This window comes from Pogona vitticeps, chromosome 10 (assembly GCF_051106095.1).
Source record: "Pogona vitticeps strain Pit_001003342236 chromosome 10, PviZW2.1, whole genome shotgun sequence".
Classification (NCBI taxonomy): domain Eukaryota; kingdom Metazoa; phylum Chordata; class Lepidosauria; order Squamata; family Agamidae; genus Pogona; species Pogona vitticeps.
Genome location: NC_135792.1, coordinates 18,045,154 through 18,071,699, shown reverse-complemented (window position 1 = coordinate 18,071,699; position 26,546 = coordinate 18,045,154). Strand labels below are relative to the sequence as shown.

The 26,546-nt window shown below is 40.7% G+C and overlaps 1 protein-coding gene across 1 annotated transcript in view; it reads right to left on the bottom strand.

The window, feature by feature from the left end:
- Window positions 1-26,546, bottom strand: part of CDH11 (cadherin 11) — a 165,204-nt gene that overhangs the window by 29,122 nt on the left and 109,536 nt on the right. The window contains exons 4-8 of the mRNA XM_020813987.3: window positions 17,095-17,389; window positions 14,396-14,515; window positions 11,571-11,738; window positions 3,205-3,392; window positions 889-1,142 (exon numbers count right to left, since the gene is read on the bottom strand). Coding sequence (XP_020669646.3) covers window positions 889-1,142; window positions 3,205-3,392; window positions 11,571-11,738; window positions 14,396-14,515; window positions 17,095-17,389 — 1,025 coding nt within the window. The remainder of the gene's footprint in view (window positions 1-888; window positions 1,143-3,204; window positions 3,393-11,570; window positions 11,739-14,395; window positions 14,516-17,094; window positions 17,390-26,546) is intronic.

Here is a 26,546-nt window from a genome sequence, read left to right as displayed (position 1 = left end):
AAGGGAACCTTTACCTTTACCTAGTGGTCTCAAAGAAGAGAAGAAAAAGAATGAAATGGTAAGGGGAGGATAAATCTCCCCATACTTTAATAGTTTCAGATTTGGAAGGCAGGGTTGATCATTTATTCTGTTAAAGGTATGCACTTTCGCAGATTTTCAAAAGACTGCTTCTGGGGTTTTGTCTGGGCCACAGGATTGGCTCTGTGATTGTGCCAATGTGCCACTGCACTGTGTGAATGTGATAATATCAATGAGCATCTGCATATGTTCGATGACGCTGATTTTTCTTTCTCATATCGTGTTGCTTGCTTTGAGGGTAGATTGATTTTTTTTTCTGCCTTGCCTCTGGTTTCTGTTTCTTTCTTTGTTTATTTTTTGGAGTAGGTTTAAGTGTTATTTAGGGTTCTTTTGGAGTGCTAGAAAAAAGGAACAGGGAGACATGAATGGGAAACCTGGAAATGACTTTCTCTTTCAAATAATAATAATTGGTGAATGGAAAATATGGAAATGAAAGAAGGCAGAAGACCCCCTGAAAGAACCTGAAATGAAAGAAATGCAACATTTTCTCCGTGCACATCCCTGTCCAAAAACTCTTATTGAGACCAATAGAATGTATCTCAATTTTTTTCAGATGAAGAGGGGAGAAATGGTTCTCACGCATGACAGATTTCTGAATTAACACTTAGAGCAGGTTTCCTTAGATGTTCTTTCCTGAGTATATTGGATTTCAATTTCCATTTTACACCCCAGCCCTAGCCATCATAACCAATGGACAGGAAGCATTCAAATTGTATACCAAAATATATGTAGGATACGCAATGGAGGATCTTGGCAAAGGGAGCTCCTTCATTTTCTGCGAAGCCACCCTTTCTCATTTTGCGAACTTACCTGATTGGGCTGTTTTTTGCATCAGGATCTTTGGCATGTACTCTCCCAACTGGAGCACCTGGGCCTGCATTCTCTTCCACTTCAAGAATGTAAGATGGTGCTAAAAATACTGGCGGCTCATCAGCATCTTCCACATTGATTTTCACAGTTACTGTATCCTTGAACGGTCCATTGCTGATGAACTTTGGGTCAATATGTATATTGGCTGCTTCTACCTTCACACTGTAGGTCCTTTTGGTTTCATAATCAAGAGGCTGAAAGAAAGAAGAGCAGACTATCATTTTATCAGCAATACATTTTATAATTTATCAGTGGAAAGGTCGCTTTTCTAGAATATATTTACATGTACAGGGTTTTTTTTAAATGAATACCTCCCATTATTTGTGGGATTTGTGTACACAGTGTTGTGGGTTAAATCAAACTGCTAGATCCAAGTACAGTAGACCCACTGATTGGATGGGACTTACACATTTTGAAGACGTGAACTTAGTTACCATTGTTGATACCTGAATATAGCAAAACTAGATTTTCCTGCTTGGTCTTAACCTTGTCGGGCTCTCAGTTATGGGGCCCTACTGAGATTAATCTTCTCCCCAATGCTGTTTCATCAGACAGAGGTCATCAGGAGATGTGGAGTTTCCGGACATCAATAATATGCGGATGCTGTCAAGCACCTAGAAAGCTGTCTGGCTGTAGTCCTGAACTGGATGTGGAAGAACAGACTAGAGCTGAATACAGACAAGATGGAGATCATGTTGTTGGGTGGGGCTCCATCTACCTCTTTGAGGGGCGTATCTCCCCTAAACCAGGTGGATTTACCCTCCTGGTGAAGGATCAGGTGTATTGCTTGGATGTGATTTTAGACCCAGCTCTGTTCAAGGAAAAACAAAGTCTTTGTTGTGGAACATTCTGTCTTTTTCCAACTCCAGCAAATTTCCCAGGTGCTTCTCCACCATGTGCATCCCAGGGAAAGGGCCGGCTGACATGCTTTCTCAGAAGACAGAAATAGTAAACTGCTTCTATAACCCAGTGTGGTGTAGTAGACAGAGTAATGGATAGGACTCTGGAGACCAGGGTTCAAATCCCAACGTGACAAGCGCTGAGGCACTGGAACTGTTAAAACTACTCCTGAAATATCTCGCTTTTCTTGAATGCCCTATTAGGGTCGCTATACATAGTTCTGATCTGACAGCACACAACTAATTCAACTACTTCTCAGTCTTTTATACTCAGAAAACCTTGAGAAGGGTCAGTCCAAGTCAGAATCAACTTGAAGACAAGCAGTTATAATTATTCAAATAAATGTCGTCGTTGTTGTTTCACTGTCAATCTGGGACAAAATCTGTGGCAGAATCCCACCGACACACAATCTACTGACACCTGGATCATCCAATTTCAGCCTGTCAAGCAAAATCTATAAGAACAAGGCTTTTTCCATAGAAATACTGCTAATGTTTTGGAATAGTTTGCTTAGGATTTCCTAATATGTATTAGCTGCAGGCAAAATATAGATACAGAAGGCAAATTTTGCAGTGGTAGTTTAAACACGGGGTGCCTTATGATTCTGGGAATCCTTGCATTCATGTAGTGCTTTGCATTAGATCTTCACTTTGATCTGCGCAATGGCATCAGTGTCAATGCATTGAGAAATATGAGTTTTCCCCCCATCTGCAGGCAGAAACCTAGTAAGTAGCTTAGGCAGTCTGAAACTCTTGATGAGAGCATCGTATCCATTCAACCTACGTTTGCTTTCTTTCCCTGTCCCCCTCCCCCCAGTTTCTTTCTTTCAGGAAAAAAAGCACTTGGAAGGAATATTGACAACGGAAATTAAGTTTTCACCAGGAACACAGGCACAAAAAGAAATCCCTTGTAATTTTCACATTATCCGAAAATTCACACTGTACTGCCAACTTGAAAATGAATGCTTGATTATAACCAAAGCAATCCCATCATTTATTTCCAAGTTAATATGCAATATGCTTTGAAGAGTGAACAGCATTGATTTCTCAAGTGGAAGATCAGTAAAAGAATAATGTACTTTCTTCACTTTAAAAAGATGTTAAGAAGCTTCTATGCATCATTGGTTTCTTTCCATAATCTTTTTTCCTTCCATTCTGGCTCCAGGCATTACCAGATAACAGTAAAATGGGCCGCTGGAAGTTAATCATAGCTTCATAAACAAATTATCCCAAACTGCATTTGCTGTGATTTTCTTACCATGAGTGATAATCTATGGCTATTATATTTTCTACAAGGCATAGGAGGAAAATGAAGTATATTATCCATTAACAAGAATGAAGGAATTTCATTGCTTACCTTCTTAAGCTTCACAACGCCTTCCTGAGTCTCATAATCAGTTGTGATTTCGAACATTTCTATGCCGTCTCCATCAATAATGTTATAAGTTACTAAGCCATTTTCCCCGATATCTGGATCTTTGGCTTTTACCCTTCCAGCTTCTTCTCCCGGGACAGCTGCTTCTGATATTGACATCTGGTAAACACCTAAGAAAAAAGTGCATAAATGAGACAGTATTAATTTCTTTACCATATTGATGACATTATCAGCTGTGGGTGTTAATATATGATTTAAAGTTTCCGTGTCTAGTTGCGCTGGCCATGTGACCACGGAAGATTGTCTGTGGACAAAACGCTAGTTCTATGGGTTGGAAACGGGGATGAGCACCGCCCCCTAGAGTCAGACACGACTGAACAAATTGTTAAGGGGAACCTTTACCTTATTCACCACAACCCCCAGGTTCTTCGGTGGGACTGGCAATAGTTATTTTTTTAATATTAAAGGCTCCTCTACATCCTAGGTTGAAAGAGACCCCTAAGGAGGCTTGGAGGTGGGGGATAAGAAACCTCAAAATGAATATAAACAATGATATTGGAAAATCGTTGGGTCAGAGTCCCAGGTCTGAGTGTGAATCTTTTGTACCAAGTCCCAAGTTCCAAACACCAAATCCAAGTCCCTATTACAAACAAGGTTTCCCCCCCCCCAGAAAAAGGGAGGGACGGCTGGGTTTTAAGTTGCAAGTCAAGTCCAAGTTTTTTTGGGAGAAAAACTTGAGTCAAGTCCAAGTTGAGTCACCAGTACGACTTAAGTCCTAATTGACAGCAAGTCCTACAATTCAAGTCCCATCCCCAGTGGATAAATTCATCACCATTTATGGCCATGAAGTTGTGCAACAGGTATTTGGGGTTGGGTTGGGGGAGAGAATAAGAAAGGATTGAAATGTAAGTGTTGAAAAAGGCCTATTGATCTGACAGCACTTTGGCCAAGGCCAAAACGGCCTATAATCCCGTCTACAACCCAACTCTGTTCTCCAAAATTGTGCATGCCTCTTCTCTTGGGTGCTGTCTCTCTCCAAAACAACCCACATCTCCTACGCTGCAGTTAGATTTTGGAATACTGGTTTCATTCCCCAAGTCATATTCCATTCACCTAGTAGGCATCCTTCAGTCTCAAGAGACTATGGTAACGTGTTCTGTATGGAGGTCTTGGAACAGTGTCTTGTGTGGCTGAGGAGGCCAATTCGAGAGTGACAATCTCTTCCACATTGAAGACAAGTACAATCTGTCCCCTGTCCAGCTCCCTGGTTTGGCTGGTTTTGGGACTGCCTCTTTGCCTCGGCCTGCTGTACAAGTGTCTCTTCAAATTGGGAGAGGCCATGATGCACCGCCTGCCTCCAGGCTGAACGCTCAGATGTCAACGTTTCCCATCTGTTGAGGTCCATTCCTAAGGCCTTCAGATCCCACTTGCAGATGTCCTTGTATCACCGCTGTGGTCTCCCTCGGGGGCGGCTTCCCTGCACTAATTCTCCATACAGAAGATCTTTTGGAATCCAACCATCAGCCATTCCCACAACACGCCCAAACCAACGTAGACGTCACTGTTTCAGTAATGTACACATTCTAAAAATTCCAGCTCGATCTAGGACTACTCTATTTGGAACGTTGTCCTGCCAGGTGATACCAAAAATGTGTCGGAGACAAAGCATATGGAAGGTATTCAGCTTCCTCTCCTGCCATGCACAAAGGGTCCAGGACTCGCTGCAGTATAGGAGTGTGCTCAGGACACAGGCTCTATAGACCTGGATTTTGGTGTATGCTGTCAAATTCTTATTAAGCCATACTCTCTTTGTGAGTCTAGAGAACATGGTAGCTGCTTTCCCAATGCGTTTATCCAGCTCGACATCTAGGGAGAGAGTGTCAGAGATTGTTGAGCCAAGGTACACAATTCCTATTCCATTCAGTGAGGGGATGATTTGAGGAGTTTTACAGGTGCAGAACAAGATAGAACTCACAGTTCAATGGACGAAACCCACGCAATGATCACTAAGATTCAAAAGTCTGGGTGGACCTCCCAAGGCTAATTTGTGGTCAAAATAAGACCCAATACTGGGCACACATGGCCTCTAAGAGGAAGGCATTGTATAGATAAGAAGTGTGTCTCCATATGAGGTATTGCACCCAGTAGCAGGTGTGGTGGAGCCTCCTATGGCATTTGCTAGCTCAAGGTCATCTACCAAATAAGGGGAAATTAAAACTCACACACTGAGTATTCTACCTATTCACAGACCTCTATAAGATGCATCTCATTCATTTGTGAGCTAACACATATAACATTGCTGTTCAAATGCCTGCATTCCAGTTTCTGTCTCGAGTATTGCAGCGGTAGGCAGTCAAAAGGTGGAATTTATTGGGATGTGAAAGCTGTAATTGATGTTGCAGATGTTAATGCCGAAATCCAGAGGAAATGTACATTCAAAATTAATCGCTGAACAACCTTCAACTCCCAGGAGTGTTTCAGCCCATTTATCCAGAAGCTAGAAACAAAATTATAAGAAAAAGAATAGGGAGCAAGGAACAAAAGGTAACAGGACAACAGGAATAAAAGGATGGCTTCATGGCTTTTGCTTAGAACATGAGTTCGTATTAATTGAGAAAACTGTCAGCCCTGGAACTGGCACACCATATTCACTCTGATGTGACTTCATACTAGTCTTTGGCTGAATGCGGCACACTATTTTAACCTGACATTATTCCCCACCCAACCACATGCTTGTATCATTCTTTCACAAGAAGCAGGGAAATTTCTCAGCACTTCCTCAGGGTATTTTTTCAGACTGGAAGTGTACACAGACTATTTGGGGAGAATTAGTTTAAAAATTCTACATCCCAATCCCAAAGAAGGACAGTGCCAAAGAATGCTCCAACTGCCGTACAATTGCACTCATTTCACACGCTAGCAAGGTAATGTTCAAAATCCTACAAGGTAGGCTTCAGCAGTATGTGGAACGAGAAGTCCCAGAAGTACAAGCTGGATTTCAAAGGGGCAGAGGAACTAGAGACCAAATTGCTAACATGCGCTGGATTGTGGAGAAAGCCAGAGAGTTCCAGAAAAACATTTACTTCTGCTTCATTGACTACGCAAAAGCCTTTGACTGTGTGGACCACAGCAAACTATGGCAAGTTCTTAAAGAAATGGGAGTGCATGACCACCTTATCTACCCCTTGAGAAATCTATATGTGGGACAGGAAGCAAGAGTTAGAACTGGACATGGAACTACTGATTGGTTCAAAATTGGGAAAGGAGTACAAGGCTGTATATTGTCCCCCTGCTTATTTAACTTATGTGCAGAATATATCTGAAAGACCGGACTGGATGATCCCAAGCCGGAATTAAGATTACCAGAAGAAATAGCAACAACCTCAGATATGCAGATGATACCAGTCTGATGGCAGAAAGTGAGGAGGAATTAAAGAACCTCTTAAAGATGCCTGCTTCTTGGGAGGAAAGCGATGACAAACCTCAACAGCATCTTTAAAAGTAGAGACATCACCTTGCCAACAAAGGTCCGCATAGTCGAAGCTCTGGTTTTTCCTGTAGCAATGTGTGAAAGTGAGAGCTGGACCATCAAGAAGGCTGACCACTGAAGAATTGATGCTTTTGAATTGTGGTGCTGGAGGAGACTCTTGAGAATCCCCTGAACTGCAAAGAGAACAAACCTATCCATTTTGAAGGAAATCAATCCTGATTGCTCACTGGAAGGACAGATCCTGAAGCTGAGGCTCCAATACTTTGGCCATCTCATGAGAAGAGAAGACTCTCTGGAAAAGATCCTGATGTTGGGAAAATGTGAAGGCAAGGGGAGAAGGGGGTGACAGAGGACGAGATGGTTGGACAGGGTCATCGAAGCGACCAACAAGAATTTGACCAAACTCTGGGAGGCAGTGGAAGACAGGAGGGCCTGGCGTGCTCTGGTCCATGGGGTCACGAAGAGTCAGACACGACTTAACGACTAAATAATAAAAAGTTAAAAAATTATAATTTTCTCTTCACTTCATAATTAGTATGTTTTAGGATGCTGCTGTTTGCAAATTTCTACCAGTTGATCTGATCCATAAATCTCAAGTCTAGTGTGTAGACTAGAATTTAGCTTTCCTCCAGCATTCACGTGTCTCAAATGGTCTGAGGTTTATGAGGCTATAAGTTTATCCACATACACTAGAGAAATGCATTTTTAAAAGAGAAAATAATTTTAGAAATTTGCATTTTATAAATATATATATTTGAATTCAAAAGTCAACCTTTTATTTGAATATGAAATTAATGCAGAAATGGAAAAACCACATGAAAGTGACCAGACCAGAAATAATCCAAGACCAGAAATTGACCAGTTTCATCATTCTGTCTGCAAACTATCCTAGAGTGAAAATTTTAAGCACACCATTGTGCATTAGTTTTACTGCATTTTCCCTTAAAATACGTGTGTTTAGTATGATTGCTTGCCAGCATGAAATGACCTAGGGTTTACATTGCATATATGTACACTTCATAGTTAATATGGCAGGCAACGTTTGTCCTCTTTGAATGCAAAACTATCTGTGGAAATCAATACCTCCATAAAACAGATACATTGGCGAAAAAGGTAACACATGTTCGGGGTTTTGTGATTGCTGCATACCACTGAGACAGAAGAGAAAATGCAACAGAATTTGCTTCTCAAAATAGAGCCCTTGTCAGTGTCACAGTATGTACAAATTCATTAAAATTAATTCATAAAATTCATAAAAAGGGTGATACAATTTCTTTCATCTCCCTTTGTATAACCCGTAAGTTTTCTCTCTGGAGTGCATTTTTCTTTCTTTCATTCAGCAGAGTCTCAACTATCTCTGTTAACAGATTTCCCAGCACTTCCCACTAAAAAGTCTAGACCACATCCTATTGATCTCAGGAGGGGTATGTTTTTAAAACATCACCGTCCAGTATGTTTTGGAAGTCAGGCACAATCCTCGGAAGCCCTTCCCCACAACTGTCCATGTCTTAATCCTCTGGATGCCACTAGAAAATAATTTAATCCCTTTTTACAACTAGTTCACAATCTTTAAAAAAAACAAAAAACAGAAACTCTTGTTTTCCATGGTCCATTATGTTGTTCATGTTTACATTGTCCTTCACATGGTCTTTTTTTTTGATTATGTGGTCTCCTCCTTGTTTACATGGTCTGTGGCAATGGGCTTTCAATTCAATTTGATACACCTGTCTACATCAGCATCATGGAATCTCTACCCCTTGATATGTTTTAGACTACAGCCTCCATTATCCCTGATCAGTGTTCAGACTGTCTGCTACTCAGGCTCATACAACAAGACCTGGAAAGCCAATAAAACTGATACATCACACTGACCTTGGAGTGGATCCTGCTGTAGTTTGGAGTGATTTCCAAGATGACATACACAAAATTGGACTCTAACCGGTTTACTCTAGTTGGAATTCAATCAAAATGTTCCTATTACAATTTTTTGCGGTTGTAGCTTAGGGGACAAGTGATGGATTTTTAGCACGATGGGAACAAAATGTGATAATTCCCTTTACTTTCAGGCTGCCTTTGTACAAGGTGACTTGACAAGGAATTTTCAAGCCCAGCAAGATTTCTCAACTCCAACAAAGACTAAAAACCATCTCATCCTCTCATCCTGTGTGTCTTTTGTTGGCAAGGTGATGTATCTGCTTTTTAAGATGCTGTCTCGCTTTCCTCCCAAGAAGCAGGCGTCTTTTAATTTCGTGGCTCCTATCACCATCTGCAGTGATAATGGAGCCCAAGAAGGTAAAATCTGTCACTGCCTCCATATCTTCTTCTGTTTGCCAGGAGGTGATGGGGCCAGTGGCCATGATATTAGTTTTTTTCCATGCTGGGCTTCAGAACACTTTTTGGACTCTCCTCTTTCAACCTCATTAAGAGGTTCTTTAATTCCTCCTCCCTTTCTACCATCAGAGTGGTATCATCTGCATATCTGAGGCTGTTGATATTTCTTCCGGCAATCTTAATTCCGTTTTGGGATTAAGCCGAAGCATAACCTTGCTAGCGTGTGAAATGAATTCAATTGTATGGTAGTTGGAGCATTCTTTGACACTACCCTTCTTTGGGATGTAGACTGATCTTTTCCAATCCTCTGCTCACTGTTGAGGTTTCCAAACCCACTGACATATTGAGTGCAGCATATTAACAGCCTCATCATCACCTCCACTGGCCTTATTTTTAGCTGTGCTTTCTAAGGCCCACTTGACTTCACTCTCTAGGATGTCTGGCTCAAGGTCAGCAACCACACTATCTGGGTTGTCCGGGACATCCAGATCTTTCTGGTATAATTCCTCTGTGTATTCTTGCCACCTCTTCTTGATGTCTTCTGCTTCTATTAGGTCCCTACCATTTTTGTCCTTTATCATGTCCATCTTTGCACAAAATGTTCCTTTAAAATCTCCAATTTTCTTAAACAGATCTCTGGTTTTTCCCTTTATATTATTTTCCTCTATTTCTTTGCACTGTTCCTTTAAGATACCTCGATATCTAGTGGAATGCCTCCTCCCACCTAGATCTACTCGTTCTAGCCAGGAAGGGCGGCTGAGGGGTCTAACGCCGAGGGAGGCCTGGAGAGAAAGAACAAGAAACCAGGCCTTCTTGGCAGTGTCCCCTCACCTTTGGAACAGTCAGAGATCTGTCTCGCTCCCTCGCTGGGTATTTTTAAGAGCCAACTTAAGTTCTGGCTCTTTAGGCAGGCTTTTCTTCCTGTCATCACTTGATTATTTTTATATTTTCCCCATCTTGAACCATATTAGTATTGTTGCCTTTTATTTTATTATACTGTTTTTATTCTATTTTTGTTGTTTGCCGAGCTGAGAAGACTTGTGTCTAGATGGGCGGGGTACAAATTTATTTATTTATTTATTTATTTATTTATTTATTTATTTATTTATTTATTTACTTACTTACTTACTTACTTACTTACTTACTTACTTACTTACTTACTTACTTACTTACTTACTTAATAAGAAGGTCCTCTTGCCTCTCATTGTTATTCTTTGGAAGTCTGCATTCAATTTTTAGTAGCTTTCCCTATCTCCCTTGCATTTTGTTTCCCTTCTCTTCTTTGCTATTTGTAAGGCCTCATTGGGCAGCCACTTTGCTTTTTTGCATTTCCTTGTCTTTGGGGTGGTCTTTGTTGCTGCCTCCTGTGCAATGTTATGAGCCTCCATCCATAATTCTTCAGGCACTCTGTCCACCAAATCTAGTTCCTTAAATCTGTGTTTCACCTCCACTGTGTATTCATAAAGGATTTGGTTTGGATTATACCTGACTAGCCTAGTGGTTTTTCCTACTTTCTTCAGTTTAACCTTGAGTTTTGCTATAAGAAGCTGGTGATCAGAGCCACAATCAGCTCCAGGTCTTGTTTTTGCTGACTGTATAGAGCTTCTCCATTTTTGGCTGCAGAGAACATAATCAATCTGATTTTGGTATTGCCCATCTGGTGATGTCCTTGTGTAGAGTCGCCTCTTGTTGGAAAAGAGTGTTTGTGATGACCAGCTTGTTCTCTTGACAAAACTCTATTAGCCTTTGCCCTGCTTCGATTTGAACTTCAAGGCCAAACGTACCTGTTGACCACATCCAGCTTCCCAAGGTTCATAGATCTTACATTCCAGGTTCCTATGCAGTATTTTTCTTTGCAGCATCGGACTATCCTTTCACTTCCAGGCACATCCACAGCTGAGCATCCTTTCGGCTTTGGCCCAACCACTTCATTAGCTCTGGATCTATTCGTACTTGTCCTCTGCTCTTCTTCAGTAGCATGTTGGATGCCTTCCGACCTGAGGGCCTCATCTTCCAGCGTCATATCTTTTCGCCTTTTGTTTCTGTCCATGGGGTTTTCTTGGCAAAGATGCTGGAGTGGCTTGCTAATTCCTGCTCCAGGTGGATCGTGTTTAGTCAGAACTCTTCACAGCATAGTTTGTAGCTTCTCTGAATTACTTAAGCCCCTTCGCCACGACAAGGCAGCAATCCATGAAGGTTCAATGAAATAGATACTGCATTTTTCTGTTGTGGGTTTGCAACTCCATCTTCAAAAGCAAAAGGCCACTGAACCTCAGTTTTGAGGGGAAATCAAGGAGGAGGATATGTCTACCAACAGTTGTTTGTCATGACAGCTGTATGGCCCCTCTCTCTTTTGAAGCACCATGCAGCTGAACAAGTAGTGGCCAAAGAGCATGTGGACAGAAAGCTTATTTCTCTCAGTCTCTCCTCATAGCTTTCCCACCAGCAGCTGTTTGGAAAGCAAGAGGCTAGACTTCATGGGCCTTCGATCTGCCCCAGTGAGGTATGTCCTATATTCTCAACTTACTCTGTGGGAATTTTGGTGGGTTGTCGTTGACATCAGTAAGTGTAATTGTCACTTTGGTTGTCCCTGAGAGTCCTCCCATGTGTCCTCCCATGTCCTTTGCTTGTATGACAACGTGATATTCCTCCTTCGCTTCTCTGTCCATGTTGGGAAGGGCAGTTCTAATAATACCTTTGGGTACAAAATGGAGAGAAAAAGCTCAGAAACCATTTTTCAAACACTCAGAACCTGACTTAATATCGATCTACCTTTATCAGGATTAGCCCAGATTTTTCATGATAGCTATTTAGCAGACTACTGCAGTTACTGAAATGTAATCAATTTTGATGGATCTTCTGTACATTGAACTACTGATTATAAAACCAGAACAGCCAAATCAAGGAGATTTGGTCAAGACTGTCCTGTTGTTGGTCTGGAGTAGGGTCGCACAACTTGAGGGCCAGCAAACTCAGTCCACCCAGGCATGAGGACCTTGATCATCCTTCTCTCATCACGGTTTTGTCTGTAACTACACTAGGAAGATTGTCTGCATTTAAATTAAGGACTTTACAACTTCTGATGTGATCTGAATTGATCCACAACTAGAGAACAAATGGGCATATTAGCACAGAAATCTACCATCCTTCACATTTTCTTGGTGTTCTACTGCTGTTCCAAGAAAGCATATTAAAATACTTTGAGAGAAAATATATTAACAAATCACTGCACATTTTCATATGGATTTTTTTGGGGGGGGACAGGGGATACAGTAGAATACAGAATTGGAATAGAATGAACTTAAGGATGAATGGCTGCATAAGTGCTACAGACTGGAAGAAGAATGAAGAACACATGGTCCTCCAGATGTTGTAGGATAGGAACTCCCAACAGCTCTAGCCAGCTGTGTCAGTGGTGACACAATGAGAGTTGCAGTTCAAAAGTGTGTGAAAGTCCACATCCATGGATGAACCACCACCTCACAGCAACACACTTTGACCTCTAATTCCCTGTCTTTGCAGACCAAAATGCATGGCTGACATTTGGCTGTAAATATAACATTTATATTAGACATATAGCCAACTGTAAATATAACATTTCACCTTTGATCTAAAATTGGAGAGAATAGTGCTGACAATGTGTTTCAGATGCATGACAAATTAATATTATTTTCCTCAGAGGTCCTTCTACACAGATTGGACAGTAAAATCAGATACTTTATCTGGATACTGAGTACTTTCAATTTTTTTTGTCTTTTTCACTCCAGGTCCTGCAGGTCAACCAGACCTTAGCAAACCCTCTGAAAGGAGAATGCTGAGGGTTTAAGGGGATGATGAGTTTGTAGCACTTCTATAGCCATTCAATGTCTTCTGGGAAGAGACCCTCCACCCCAAACTGGGCTTCTCCTTTTCCTTCTGGGGTCTCTGAATGTGTCGTAGATATTAAAGGAAGAAAAAAAATACAACAGAAGTATGCCTCCACCTTCTTCTTCTTCTTCTTCTTAATTTAGAAGCTGGGAATGGCTTTCTGTTCATGAGATTTGTAAAGCAATCTCACCCAGGTCATTCAAATGTGGGCTGGCAAACCTGGAGCTAAATCTAATTTTCATCAACATTAGAACAGATTTCTTGAAACCGATGCAACGGATGACAAAAGTAAGGAGGGAAGCAGGGGGTGGGTGGATATTTTGTAGCATTGGGGACATAAGTGGCATCTAAGTTTCTGACAGGGTCACAAAACAAACACAATATGGAGGTGGAGTTGAGAAAAGTCCCTGTCACAAACTTAGATGGCACTTGTGCTGCTGTATCAACCCTGGCAGAATTGTCAAGAGTCCCAGTAGTGTCAACTAGATTTATTTACCTGTTCCTCCTATAATTTGTTATCTGGCATTACTGCCAGCAGTGCCCTTCTGCTTGCTGGACACAACTGATATTCTCACCTAGACATGAATCTCAATGCCACTGAATAAAAATGGGGAGCATATATTTGTACTCCTAGTGTCAATGGACACATGGATTTTGAAATAAACTGATTAGTCTTTTGTCACCTCCTTTTTTCCCCTTTTAGTTTTCCAAGCATACTAAGACTAACTAACATGGTTACTTCTTTGGAAAAAGCAAATCCAGGGGGTTGTCACTGATACCTCGAACTTTGATAATAGCTAACAAGTCCAGTTCATTCAGAGGGCCTGTTCTAGTTGGAAATAATTAAATTTAGTCCCTATGGTTCTCTAGAAATTGTTGGATGCTGGGCAGCATGATCAGTGATTAGTAGAGATGGGCAGAAATCAGGAAAAAAATGTGATTCATTTTGATTCATGAAATCATTGTTTTTGACTTTAAAACCCCACATTTGTGGGGAAGCTTCCCTGGTTCTCCTCTATAGGCCTTCCAAGTTTGTTGAAGACTGGATCTCAGACATCTGAGTTATACACCCACAAAGTGGTTCCCCCCAATAATGTGCCCTTTAGTAGCTGACATGGGGGAAACCAATCATCACCAAACTTGGAGAGACTGTAGAGAAGAGCCAGGGAAGGCTTCTGCGCAGTTTTGGTGTCTCTATATGCAGGGGAGGGCATGTTATAGCCAAACAGATCAACAAATAAAAAGTCACTAAAAATTCAGTGATTCGTATTTGTTGGGCCATTGATTTGTACAAATACAAATTGATGAATCAGTGATTTTTAAAAACTAATTTGATGATTCTTTTTTTAAAAAAATAATGCCCATCTCTAGTGATCAGCAGTGATAGGAGTGGCAGCTGAGCATCGAGACAGACACCCACCCTGTACTAGCAAGTGTTGAAGTTCCATTCATTCTCTTGCAGTTAGAATCATTGTTTTGCAATACCTGTTTGTGCTTCCACAGAGAAGTACGGCTGACCTTCAAGGATACTATAAACTAGTTTGGCACTATTTCCATAGGTAGGATCATCAGCATCTGAAGCGGTCACCTGAATTACAGAAGTACCTAAAAATATAAATTGGGGAGGACACATTTCAGAATTAAATGCACATGTACAATCCACCTATCCCCATGTTTCACTAGACAGTAAGTTTCCACAATTCGTTAATTTAAACAAAAGCAATAAGGGAGATTATTTAGTAATTAGGCGCTGGAAAACTCAAGTCCCACATCTCAGTGAGAGCTTCTACTACTAAATCACCAATGGTTACCCACCAGCTGTGTCAGGGATTATGGGAATCTCTGGCCAATTAATTTCTCGAAGTACACAGTTGAGTAAGTTCCATTTCACTAAATATATTCCCCCTCTTACCCTTTGGCAATTGTTTGGGGTAATCATTAACATGTCTTCTCACAACACTCTTCCTCCCCAGTATTTTAGATATTATATGCATAATAATTATCTACATAAGTGGAAAATTACTTTGGCTGAATTTGTAGAAGGGAAAAACACAGTTGAAGATCAACCAGTTTTAAATATTTCATCATACTCTGGAGAAACAAAGAAACACAATAAAGGATAAGGTTGATATGGGGGGAGTCAAGACAAGCCAATGTAGATGCCACCTCCGCCAGCTGTACTCCATAGGCAAGATTAGTGGTCAAGGCAGGCATATCCCCAAGAGAGTTATGCTTGAATGATCTCAATTCCTTGTGACTGGAGATAGGTAAATGCTATATTGTGGCTGAGAGGAAAACTTTCAGTCAAGCCCTCCGGTTTCAAGGAACTCCTAGTGCCAACAGAAACCCCTCTATTCATTTATTTAATTACTACATTATTTAAATTTCCAAATGCCCAGAATGCCATGTTCATAACCATGTTGTAAAATACCTGGCACTCTTTAAAAAGTTTCCACTTTGCTCCAGAAAGAACATTATTTTTTCCTGGATGGGGAATCTCTTGTGGCCCCACTACCCACCCCTTCGGGTACCTCACTTGGCAAGGGCATGTGAGGGAGGGCCTCAGATGAGCGCTTTTGGTTGCAATGTATGGGAGGAGTGATGCCTTCAAGTAACCAAAATGTTAAGATTAAGATGCATACTTTCTCCTTCTAATTTTAATCTTTGGAAGAAAGTAGTAATGTAATAGACATCGATAGCAATCCTTCTGCGTGTATGTATATAAAAATTATATAGAAACTAAATAACGGTATTTCTAGACAAGAACTGATTGCTAGTGAGAAAAGGCAGTCAGATTCCCCCCCCCCCCCGTTTTTGGGGAAGATGAGGATTATATATTTGTTTCGTGTTATTTTTAATCTATAATAAAGTTAACCCTCTCCATAATTCCCTCTACAGCCCGGAATTACCCATGCCATTTTAACTCTTTTTGAGCAGGGAGTCATATCATCTGAGAGACATCACCTAAAATATAAATTGATGTAATGAAGCCCAAGGACACATTGAGACATGCCATCAAAACACATATTTTGCAGGATTTTTCATGGGAACGCAAAGAACAGCTGTTGTTTTTTTTTTTTTGCCACCAGTAGCCACCACCAAAACGGAAAAAATGTGTTTTTAATGTGCAGGTGTTTCCCTCTATTTATAACTGCAAGGTTTTCAGTGTAAATGACAAGAATTTCAATATAATGTACTGTACAAAGTTTAAGTCCAAAATGCCTATTTTGTTTGCGGGGGAGGGGGGAGAGCCTACTTTGATTAATTTATCACTAAAATGTGCAAAACACAAAATAAAATGAAATTTAAAAGGCACAAAACTCTCATAATCTTGACTAACAGGGAGAAAAATTCTGAAATTCTTCATTGTCATCTGGAAGAAGGAAATAAGCGAAGATCTATAGTCAAGACACAGATTTATCACCACACACACTTCTTGTGATGAATGTTAGTTATCATAAACATAAGCCCAGTGCAGGAATAGCAGCGGTGAGACACCTCAGAGTCATATTCACCTCATTCTCCAGAGGCTTCAGACATCTGCAGGCCACACTTACCTCCCCCCCCCCAAAAAACCCTCTCAAAGTGAAAAAAAAATATGATTTGTGAAATACAGTGGTACCTTGACTTAAGAACGTCTCCACTTGCAAACGATTTGAGTTACAAACGGCTCTGTTCACAAAAAGTCACTTCGACTTATGAACAGAGCATCGACTTACAAAAAAACAAATCTTTCCTGCCCTTTTTTTGACCTAAGTTCATCTTAGGTCAAAAGAAGAAAACATAATAAAAAAAATTCTCCTCCTAGTGGTAGAGTACAGATTAACCTCTACCCACGAACAGCACCTCGACATACAAACGAAAAACAGCAGGTACGAATTAAATGGTTTCCAATGCATTCCTATGGAAAAGTTTGCCTCGACTTACGAACTTTTCAACGTACGAACCCTGTTCCAATATGGATTAAGTCTGTAAGTAAAGGTACCACTGTAGCATAAAAATAGGCAATTCATAGCTGATTTTGTTGTTGTTGTTGTTGTTGTTGTTAATGGAGGGAGTTGGGAAAAAGACCTGTGACTAAACTGGGGAACTTCATGTAGTTAAGACCCTTAGGGAAACAGCAAACTGGGTGAGTGTTTCAGCTTGCCACCACAATATCTGCATCAAATTCTTTTGTTACATACCTACGTTGGACCTTTCTGGTACATTGGCATGGTAGTTTTCATGCAGAAATTCAGGGGGGTTGTCATTGATATCTTGAACTTTGACAATGAATTCTGAAGGTGGCTCCAGGGGTCGGTTGGTATTCCTGTCCACCGCTTGAGCCGTTAATGTGTACTGAGCTCTTTCTTCCCGGTCCAGTGTCTTTGTTGCGTGGATGTTCCCTGATTTGTCATCGATAACAAAAATGATTCCCGCTCCTTCACCTGAGAGAATGTATTTGATGTTCCCATCTCCAGAATCAATATCTGAATGAAGCTGTAAAATCCAAAGTACATATGCCCATTGGTATTTCAAAGCAAACAAATCAATTTGACATATTTTTATTTATTTGATCATGTATTTATTTACAGATACACAGACAAAACCAAACAGAAAGGAAATAAAAGCATATGAAGGACAAATGAAGTGAAGGACAAAGAAGCAGTGAAGAGAGAGAGGGGGGGGATTTCCAATGGCTTTTTATTCCACCCACCACGGACAAAAGACAGGAAGAAAATTGAGTTTTACTCTGAATTTTTTGGTACATAAAACTGATTCCAAATGACTTCTGGACATATTTTTAATGAATAAGGTTATAATAGTCTAAAATTATAATTTATAATAGTCTAAAAAGAAAATAGATCATGGAACTGTGAAGCACCAGCAAAGAAACCACCCATCGGCTTCCACCTAATTTCCAGTTTCTCAGCTACTTAATGCCCATTGTGATATTTTAATGAATGGCAGTAAAGCAATTAATGGACTAAATGAAATCACGGACTAAAGGAAACCTGCTCTCTTAACTTCCATAATGCTATAGGAATTGGTTCCATGACTTCCTGTGTATCTATAATGTAGGAATTTGGGACAATCTTAGCTTTGCCCACATTTGACTCCTGATGAGCTCTTTCAGTGTTCAGAGATTAGCTCTCAGTATCTCTGATCTAATACAGCTGATGTAAATAGAGCTTTCAGGACATTTTCTGGAGTTCCTTGGAAAACTCCATCACATCCTGGGTAAAGCAAAGTGAACCTGCTTTTTAGAGCACATGGTTGATATTCAACCTTTTTTTTTGCTTTTTAAAGAATGGGTTGAATTCTTTTTTTAAAAAAAAAAGTCTGAATGACACTTTTTTAAAATAATGAATTCAATCCAATCATATAAAAAAAACCTAAGAGGTAAATATCAACCGATTTTTTAAAAAAAGTATTCAATGATTTTCAAAACTTGGGCAGCAGAGAAACAATTTGAGATTTGCTCTTTTTTAAAATCAAAATCCATTGCAAATGCAAGTGAAGCAGAGCCCCTCAAAATACTGATTCTGAATCTTTGCTCATTCAACCATGATAAAAGTTGCCAGATCTTTTTTTTTCTCCTCAGAGTGTCCTCATCTTTAACATCTGCCTGACAGGGACACAACATGATGAGTAGGGAATGTGCAATTTGGATTGATTGGACTACAAATCCCATAATTCTCCTTTCTGGGAATCCTACCTGCAAGTTCCGGGCCTTATAGACACCTAAGTTGGGATCACCTGGAGAGAAGGCCCAGTTGACAGACTCCATGCCCTGGACAGGCCTAACATCCTGTTTGAAAAAGATGTTTCGCCAACAACAGTTGTTGTGAAGCTTTCGACTGATCTCTCTGTCCCTGCTTTCGAAGCCTGTGCCTAGTGGTTTTTTTTTTGTTTCTTTTCTCATCAAGAAATCATCTCATCATGAGTATGTCCCTCTTGTACAGATCATCTATAGTGTCTTTTATAAAAGAAAGTCTGTGTGCATATTTAGATTTTTTTTAAAGGTTCCATTTTTAAGCTATGTCTTCCAGAGTTCTCCAGAGCTACAGTTCAACACAGTAACTAATTCAAACTTTGATTCAGAATGCCACATAAGATTTTGGGAGCAAAATGTTGGCATAAACCATTTCAGATAACTTAATAGGATTTTTCTATTCTTCGTGCCCTCCAAGTTTCTTTTGGGCTTTGAGATATAGCAGGACCCCCATATCCGCCAGGGAACAGTATCAATGGATGCTGAAAAATGTGGAATATAGCAAACCCTATTATAATAAATAATGCTATACATAGCATGGTATCTGGCTCCCTCTAGTGGCCAGTTCTGACAATCTGATCATTAGGAATATATATTTTTAATTTTTCTTTTAATATTTTTAATATTATCAGACTGTGGATAACTGAATCAGTGGATACTGTTCTCACAGATAAGGGAGTCCTACTGTATAGTCAATCCTCACTACGTTATGTTTTCCCCCAATTGTAACTCTGGTTTGAGAAACCAGAACATCTTATTCAAGCCTTTTTGTATCTGTGTTTGAGGTCCTTTGGGCTATGATAACACACAATATTGTACGCACTCAGGATATATATATTAGCACATCATGTTACATTTTCCCAGTTCAAACCTATCGCCACTCAGTAGCATGGATGAATAAATGCATATGTTTAATTTCTTATAACATTCACATTTTTTTTCAAACACAAGTTAATGCCATCCTGTTTCGGCACGGGTTTGTACTTCAAAAACAAACAAAACCGGCAAAAAGCAAAACATTTGTCAATGTCTTTTACTCTGAGACACGCATTTCTCACAAGCTCTTTATTAGTGAAATGAAGGCTTTGTTTATCTGCGAACCGAAGTGTAGATTTCATGATGCGAACATAAAGACTCAGCACACAATAAACAGCAGCTAAAATGCCTTAGAAAGGAAAATTGCCTGTACTTTGCACTGTAAAGACAACAGTGTGGGTGCCAAGAAAAAACATTCCGTAAGTGGGTGCTGCAACTAGAGAGGTCCTTTGTCTTGTTTGGTATTACTTCTAGCTTCTGCAACAGCTTTAATTTTTTTTTTGCAGTCATGCCCCCTATCATCAGAGGGATGTGGTGGCGCTGTGGGTTAAACCGCAGAAGACTCTGTGCTGCAAGGTAAGAACACCAGCATTCATAAGATCGAATCCACGCAACAGAGCGAGCTCCCATCGCTTGTCCCAGCTCCTGCCAACCTAGCAGTTTGAAAGCATGTAAATGTGAGTAGATAAATAGGTACCACCATGTCTAGTTGTGCTGGCCACGTGACCACGGAAACTGTCTTCAGACAAACACTGGCTCTATGGGGTGAAGACAAGGATGAGCACCGTGCCCTAGAGTCGGACACGACTAGACTAAATGTCAAGGGGGACCTTTACTTTCACCTTACTCCTACCATCACTTCTGATTTCAATCCACCGCCAACATTGCACATCCAGAGGTGAAAACCCTTCTCTTATACCTGGTCTGTACCCTGACATTTCTTCACCATGTATGCCTCGATTTTGCTTATCTATGCTTGGATAGATTTTTCACTGGCATGTTGGGCAAGAGCCCTTCACAATATCTACTTATTCTCTATCAACTGTTGGATAGCTGTGACTGTTGGGCAATTTTTAACGGTCACGATTAAGATCATAACCATAGTATTGCCTTCTGACATGCCACATTCCTTCAATACCAGTGTATAAAAGTCTGCTTCTTTCTGGAACTTTACTTCATGCATCTAACAACAGTGCTGCAGTCCTCAAAAGGTTATGCTGAGTAAAACTGTTGGAGTTTTATTTGCAATCTCACATGCTGCCTGCAGTTTGTTTGACTGGCAGGGACTTTTTTCCCCCTTGGCCTTGGATGATTGGCCAGCACTAACCAATCATTCCTTCCAGCCTTTGAATTCAAGGAGAGCTCCGCCTCTCTGCTGAGTTTTTCTTTCCCTCTCTTTCCCTGGTTGATGGCACTGTTGTTTGCTGCTGATACACTCAGCGGGTTGCCAAGTATATGTGCAGAAAGGAAAGAAGCATGCAGAAATTTGTAATTTTAAGAAATGTTTTTTAAAAATTCTTTTTCCTACAAATGTGAGTTGTTGAAACTTTAACAGCCAGTTAATGAGAAAGGGGTGGACTACCCAAATCCCCCCATAGCCATCCTTCAGTCTTGAGAGATTCATGCTCTGAATCGAGGAGTGTCCTCTCCGGAGCATGAAGCCTGGGTAAAGTAAAGTAATATGGAGGATAGGCTGTTACCCAAGCAGCAGATCCCCCCTCTCCACATTGCTGAAATGGTCCAATGGAAAGGCAAGAGCCAATACAACTGGTTCCAGCAACGTCACAAGAGTTGCCAGAACAACACGAACTGCCTTCGGGACTCCGTCTCCAGATTTTGCCTCGAGGTTAACTCCTGAAGCCTTTTCCATGAGTGGATATAGCCACAAGGCAGTGGAGGTTTGAAATCAGAGTTTTCCTTCTCCTAGATGGGCTGCCTTCCATTGCTGATGAGCCCCACCTACCCAACCTATCCAAATAGGCTGTAGCTATTCTCCTTTGTGGGTCTCTGTCCTTCTACTGCATAGCAAAAAGGAGAATTTTACCAGAAATTCAAAACTCTACAACAAGAACAACTTTAAAATATCACAAGACCTAGATATTTTATGCTGTATAGCCAGCCTCTTGAAAACTATCATGTAGCTATCCAATTCACTTCATTTATAAAGCTTCCACAGATATCTGAAGCTCCAAGCAGGTACATGAAGAAGGAGGTACTCCTTTAGATGCTCAGGTCCCAAATGTTCTTGTGTGGTGTTTTCCATATTATACACATTTTAAACTTTAAAAAATATGAGGTAGGCACTGAGAAATCCAAAGAACTATAAAAATTGAAATAATTTATTTGAAATCAGTTTTCTCGAATTCCCTGATCTTCACAATCTGAATGAAGGTTCTTTGATTCCCCCCCCCCCCCTTCTGTGCTTCCTTTTGGAACATGTAAAAGTTACAGCATAAGATCATCACAGCGACTTAGATTTGTTCTGAATTTTCTGACTCAGTTTTGGGGACAGAATAGACTAGAGACATTCTAGTCAATCTGTTAAATGTATTCTTTTCATTTGGAAGAATTTTACAAGGCAGTCTCCCAAAGTATTAATGGAATGTGGTAAATACAAAATGCAAAACGACCCAGTTATAAACAGTCAAAACACAACATAATCATAAAGCATAAAAGCATTACTGATAAAGACAGTAATGCTACTTTAAACCTGGCAAAAGGTCCGGATGTAGTCTTTTGATTTTTCCAGTTTAAACAGGCCAGAGATCCGTCGGTGAGGAAAGAATTCTGCTTATGATTCCAAAGATAAATTTCTCATCAGAGTAAACATTTCTGGATCAGATGAACAAACAGAATGGACTACTATAAGGCAGCTTCCTCTGTTCCTTGTACAAATAAAAATGTTTTGATCTGCTACCTAGAATTTAACTTAAGCATAACAGGAACATCTCTGGATATATTCCACACTGTAACTAACACCCCATTGCTATTTTAAGCATGCGGAAGACAAAAAGAGTAATATTCACTCCCTTCTAGCCAGCAATTAATGAGTCGCTGCAGCAATTCTTGGAGGCACCCATTCAAGAATCCCAGTGGTGTCTCATTATGTGCTGGCTAGAACGTTATGCGACATTCATGAAAAAGCAACAGGATTTCAGCTGTGGTGTGTTCATCTATGAATTTTATTCCATGCTTTCTCCTAGGAGCTTATTAGGGTGACACAGATAGATTTCCTGTCTTAACTTTAGAAGTGTTAAATTTAGACTGAGGGCTAAATGAAACATTACAGATTAGAGCCAGTGCTTGGAACATTAGGTCTAAAATTAATTAGCTGAAGTTAAATTTAATTCCACAATTTCTATCTCATTGCTATTAACATTCAAAATTGAAGGCAGTTAACTTGTTAAATTTACATTATTAACATATTAATTATAGTATTTGTCAGTCCACACTCCCCCTTTCTAAATGGATGAGACCTATATTTCCCCTCCAAAACCAGTTATGCTACTTCAGTATAACACCATAAGAATGTTTCACTGAAAGGAAAGGTCTGGCTAGATTTTTGCTATGCTCTCCCAAGGATCTTCTGAAGTTATGGCAAATAATTTCTGTTTGGTCAGATTTTTGACTAGGCCTCCCAAACTTGAAGTATGGCCTATGTTGTTTCTCAAAGCTTACATAAGTTTTTCTAAATGCATGCCAAACTCAGTAGGTACTTCACAAATCAGAACCCAAAGAACAAACTAACCAGTCCTAATTATGCTCCTTAAAAGTAACACTAAAACAAAGTTGGACTGGAAGATCAGCATCCTGAAACTTTGCTATGCCGCCCAAGGAGCTGCCATTGATCCTTGCCTCACAACACCCAAGAAGCCATCAAGACCCTTGAACATTGCCTCAGATGGATAACAGGCTTGTGGAGGGTAAACAAGAACCGAGGTGCTCCTGGTCAGTAGAACGTCAGATTTGAGGGTTGGGATTCAATCTGTTCTAGACGGAGTTGTGTTATCCCGACAGCTCAGGTTTGTAGCTAGGGAGTGTGCGCCAACACTGGAGGCGTTTAAGAGAAAGTTAGACAGCCATCTGTCAGATATACTTTGATTTGGATTCTTGCATTGAGAACTGAAAGTAGTTAACTTGTTGGACTCAATGGCCTGATAGGCCTCTTCCAGCTCCATTATTCTACGATTCTATGACTCTGCCCTTTCATGGAACTCCCAAGTGGCAGCAGTCATGAGGGCCGCATTTGCATAATGTGCCAGCTACAACCTTTCCTAAGTCAACTTGACATATAAACAGTCATCAACGCCTTAGTTATATCACATCTTGACTAATACATCGTGCTCTACATACTGTAGGACCATCCCGAAGATAGCTAAGGACACCACAGCTGATGTCATACCCAGCATCTAGGTCACTGATGGCAAACCTATGGCACGTGGGCCACAGCTGGCACACAGAGCCCTCTCTGTGGGCACACGAGCTGTAAGTCGCCATAGAGAAATACTTACTTGTCCTCTGATCCCAGATTTTGGCACTCCCCTCTGCTGGTGCAGTGGTCCAGCGGAGGGGTGCAATGGCGACCATTACCAGTCTAAGCTCAATGGGGGATTGGAGGACCAGTAAGTATTTATTTGTTAATACCGCCCATGGGGGGGGGAGGGAACAAGCATTTAACCCTTGCAGTGCAGGAGCAGTTGGTTTTTTAAAAAACTAAAACCTCAGCATTCGTCATTGTGATCATACATCCCTGATACTGAAAGACCTGCACTGGCTGTCAATTGTTTGGAAGGTCCAAACCAAACTGTTAGTCTCAACTAGGATTCTGCACACACGGGGGGGGGGGGGGGACTTTAACATTTCTTAACACAGCTTCAGTCCAGCAGCGCAGATATTAGTCTACCAGTTGAAGGAAGGCTGGCTGGATTTCCAGGCAGCAATAAAGGAAAGGGTGGGGGAATTCCTCCAAATATCAGTGAAATAAAAGACAAAAAAAAGCAGAGTAATCAAAAATATGAAATAAAAAAGAAATCTATAATTTTCATTCTCTTTTGGAGTCCCAAATCTCCTGTCTTTCAGAGGATGTCTATCATAAAGCCATGAAAAGCTAAGAAACAAAAAAAAAAGCCCCCCCCCCTTGGTGTTTTCTGCCACGCGGGCTAACCCAAATGTCCCACCTCTAGTATTAATCTTTCAAGACCCAAACAGCTTCTGCCTTGGATGTCTAAGAGACACCCGCTCTTATTATGAGCCTCTATGGAATGTTAAGATTTTCAAGAAAGGACCTCTTAAAAATACCTTCAGTTTCAAGGGCTCGTCTAACAAGCACTTGGAAAAGAAGGGATTCTGCTATGCAGCTCCCAAACTATGGAATACAATCCCTCTGAGTTGCTGAAAGATTTGAAGATGGGAGTAAAGACACATCTCTTAAATTGGCTGATGATATCTAACCATCCCCGTGGTATTGTTTTAACTGGACTTTTTATTGATTTCTAATTGTTTTTATTGTATTTATTTGATTTTAGCAGCTTTACAGTGGGACTGATGGTATGATTTCATTATTTTCAGCTAAATGTGATTTGTATCTGTTTTTATTCTATTAAGAAGTTTGTAAGTTGCCTTAAGCACTATCTTTTTATTGCAGTGGTTCTGAACCTTGGGTCCCCAGATATTCTTGGATTATAATTGCCGGAATCACTGGGAAGCCCAGCTAAGTGGTGAAGGCTTCTGGAAGTTTTAGTCCAGGAACATCTGGGGACCCCAGGTTCGGAACCACTGCTGTAGACCATCTTGGCTGCTAACATGGGTGTCATCAACATTCAGGCTGGCTTTTGTTATATCAATTTTGTCATCTTTCCCCCTTTTTTTCAACATGGGTGTAAGGTTTGGAACCACTGGTTAAGTGGAAAAGTGGAAATAAATCAACACCACCATCATCTTAGAAGTGCAAAGCTGAAAAGGACCCTATGGATCATCAAGGCCAGCCCCTTTCAAAGAGGCACAATGAGGAATCAAACACCTAACCTCTCGCTCTGCAGCCAGATGTCTAAACCATTGAGCTATCCAACAATTCTACTACTACTACTACTACTACTGATGATGATGATGATGATGATGATGATGATGATGATGATGATGATGATGATGATGATGATGATGATGATGATGATGATGATGACGACGACGACGACGACGACGACGACAACCAGTTCCGGTTCGACCCAAATCAGTTGAACACAAGTGCCCAACAAATGAAAAAAAACATTACTGGCTTTGGGCTCCCATGGATGATGTTTGAAAAAGAGTATTATTCCAAACAAAAACAGAAGCAAATAGCTTCCATACAAAATGAAGCTAGATGGATTCCTTCCCAAAATGTCTCTATAGACCGAAGAGGCGTTCACATGTACCGCTGAAACTCTGCTACCCTAGTTGAAGTGCCCATCTTACAGGAGGGGGGAGGCAGTCCAAATTCCCCAATTTGAATGAAGCAGATCAACTGATTGTGGGGGAAAGAAGCTTTATATAAAACCACTCCTATCTGCTGCAAAATGGAGGGGATGTGGTGGCGCTGTGGGCTAAACCACAGAAGCCTGTGCTGCAGGGTCAGAAGACCAAGCAGTCGTAAGATCGAATCCACGCAACGGAATGAGCACCCGTCGCTTGTCCCAGCTCCCGCCAACCTAGCAGTTCAAAAGCATGCAAATGCAAGTAGATCAATAGGGACCACCTCGGTGGGAAGGTAACAGCGTTCCGTGTCTAAGTCGCACTGGCCATGTGACCACGGAAGATTGTCTTCGGACAAAACGCTGGCTCTATGGCTTGGAAACGGGGATGAGCACCGCCTCCTAGAGTCGAACATGACTGGACAAAAATTGTCAAGGGGAACCTTTACCTTTACCTTTTATCTGCTGCAAAGGGATGAGAAAGGGGCAAATTTAATACTTTTGTTGTTAGAAAAAGAAAGAAAAAAGAATTGCACCAGTAGAGCTTCAATTTGGCTGGTTTCCCCTGCCCCCCTGTACCTCTTCATTTTTCATTCTCTTAGCAACTGATTATCATGAC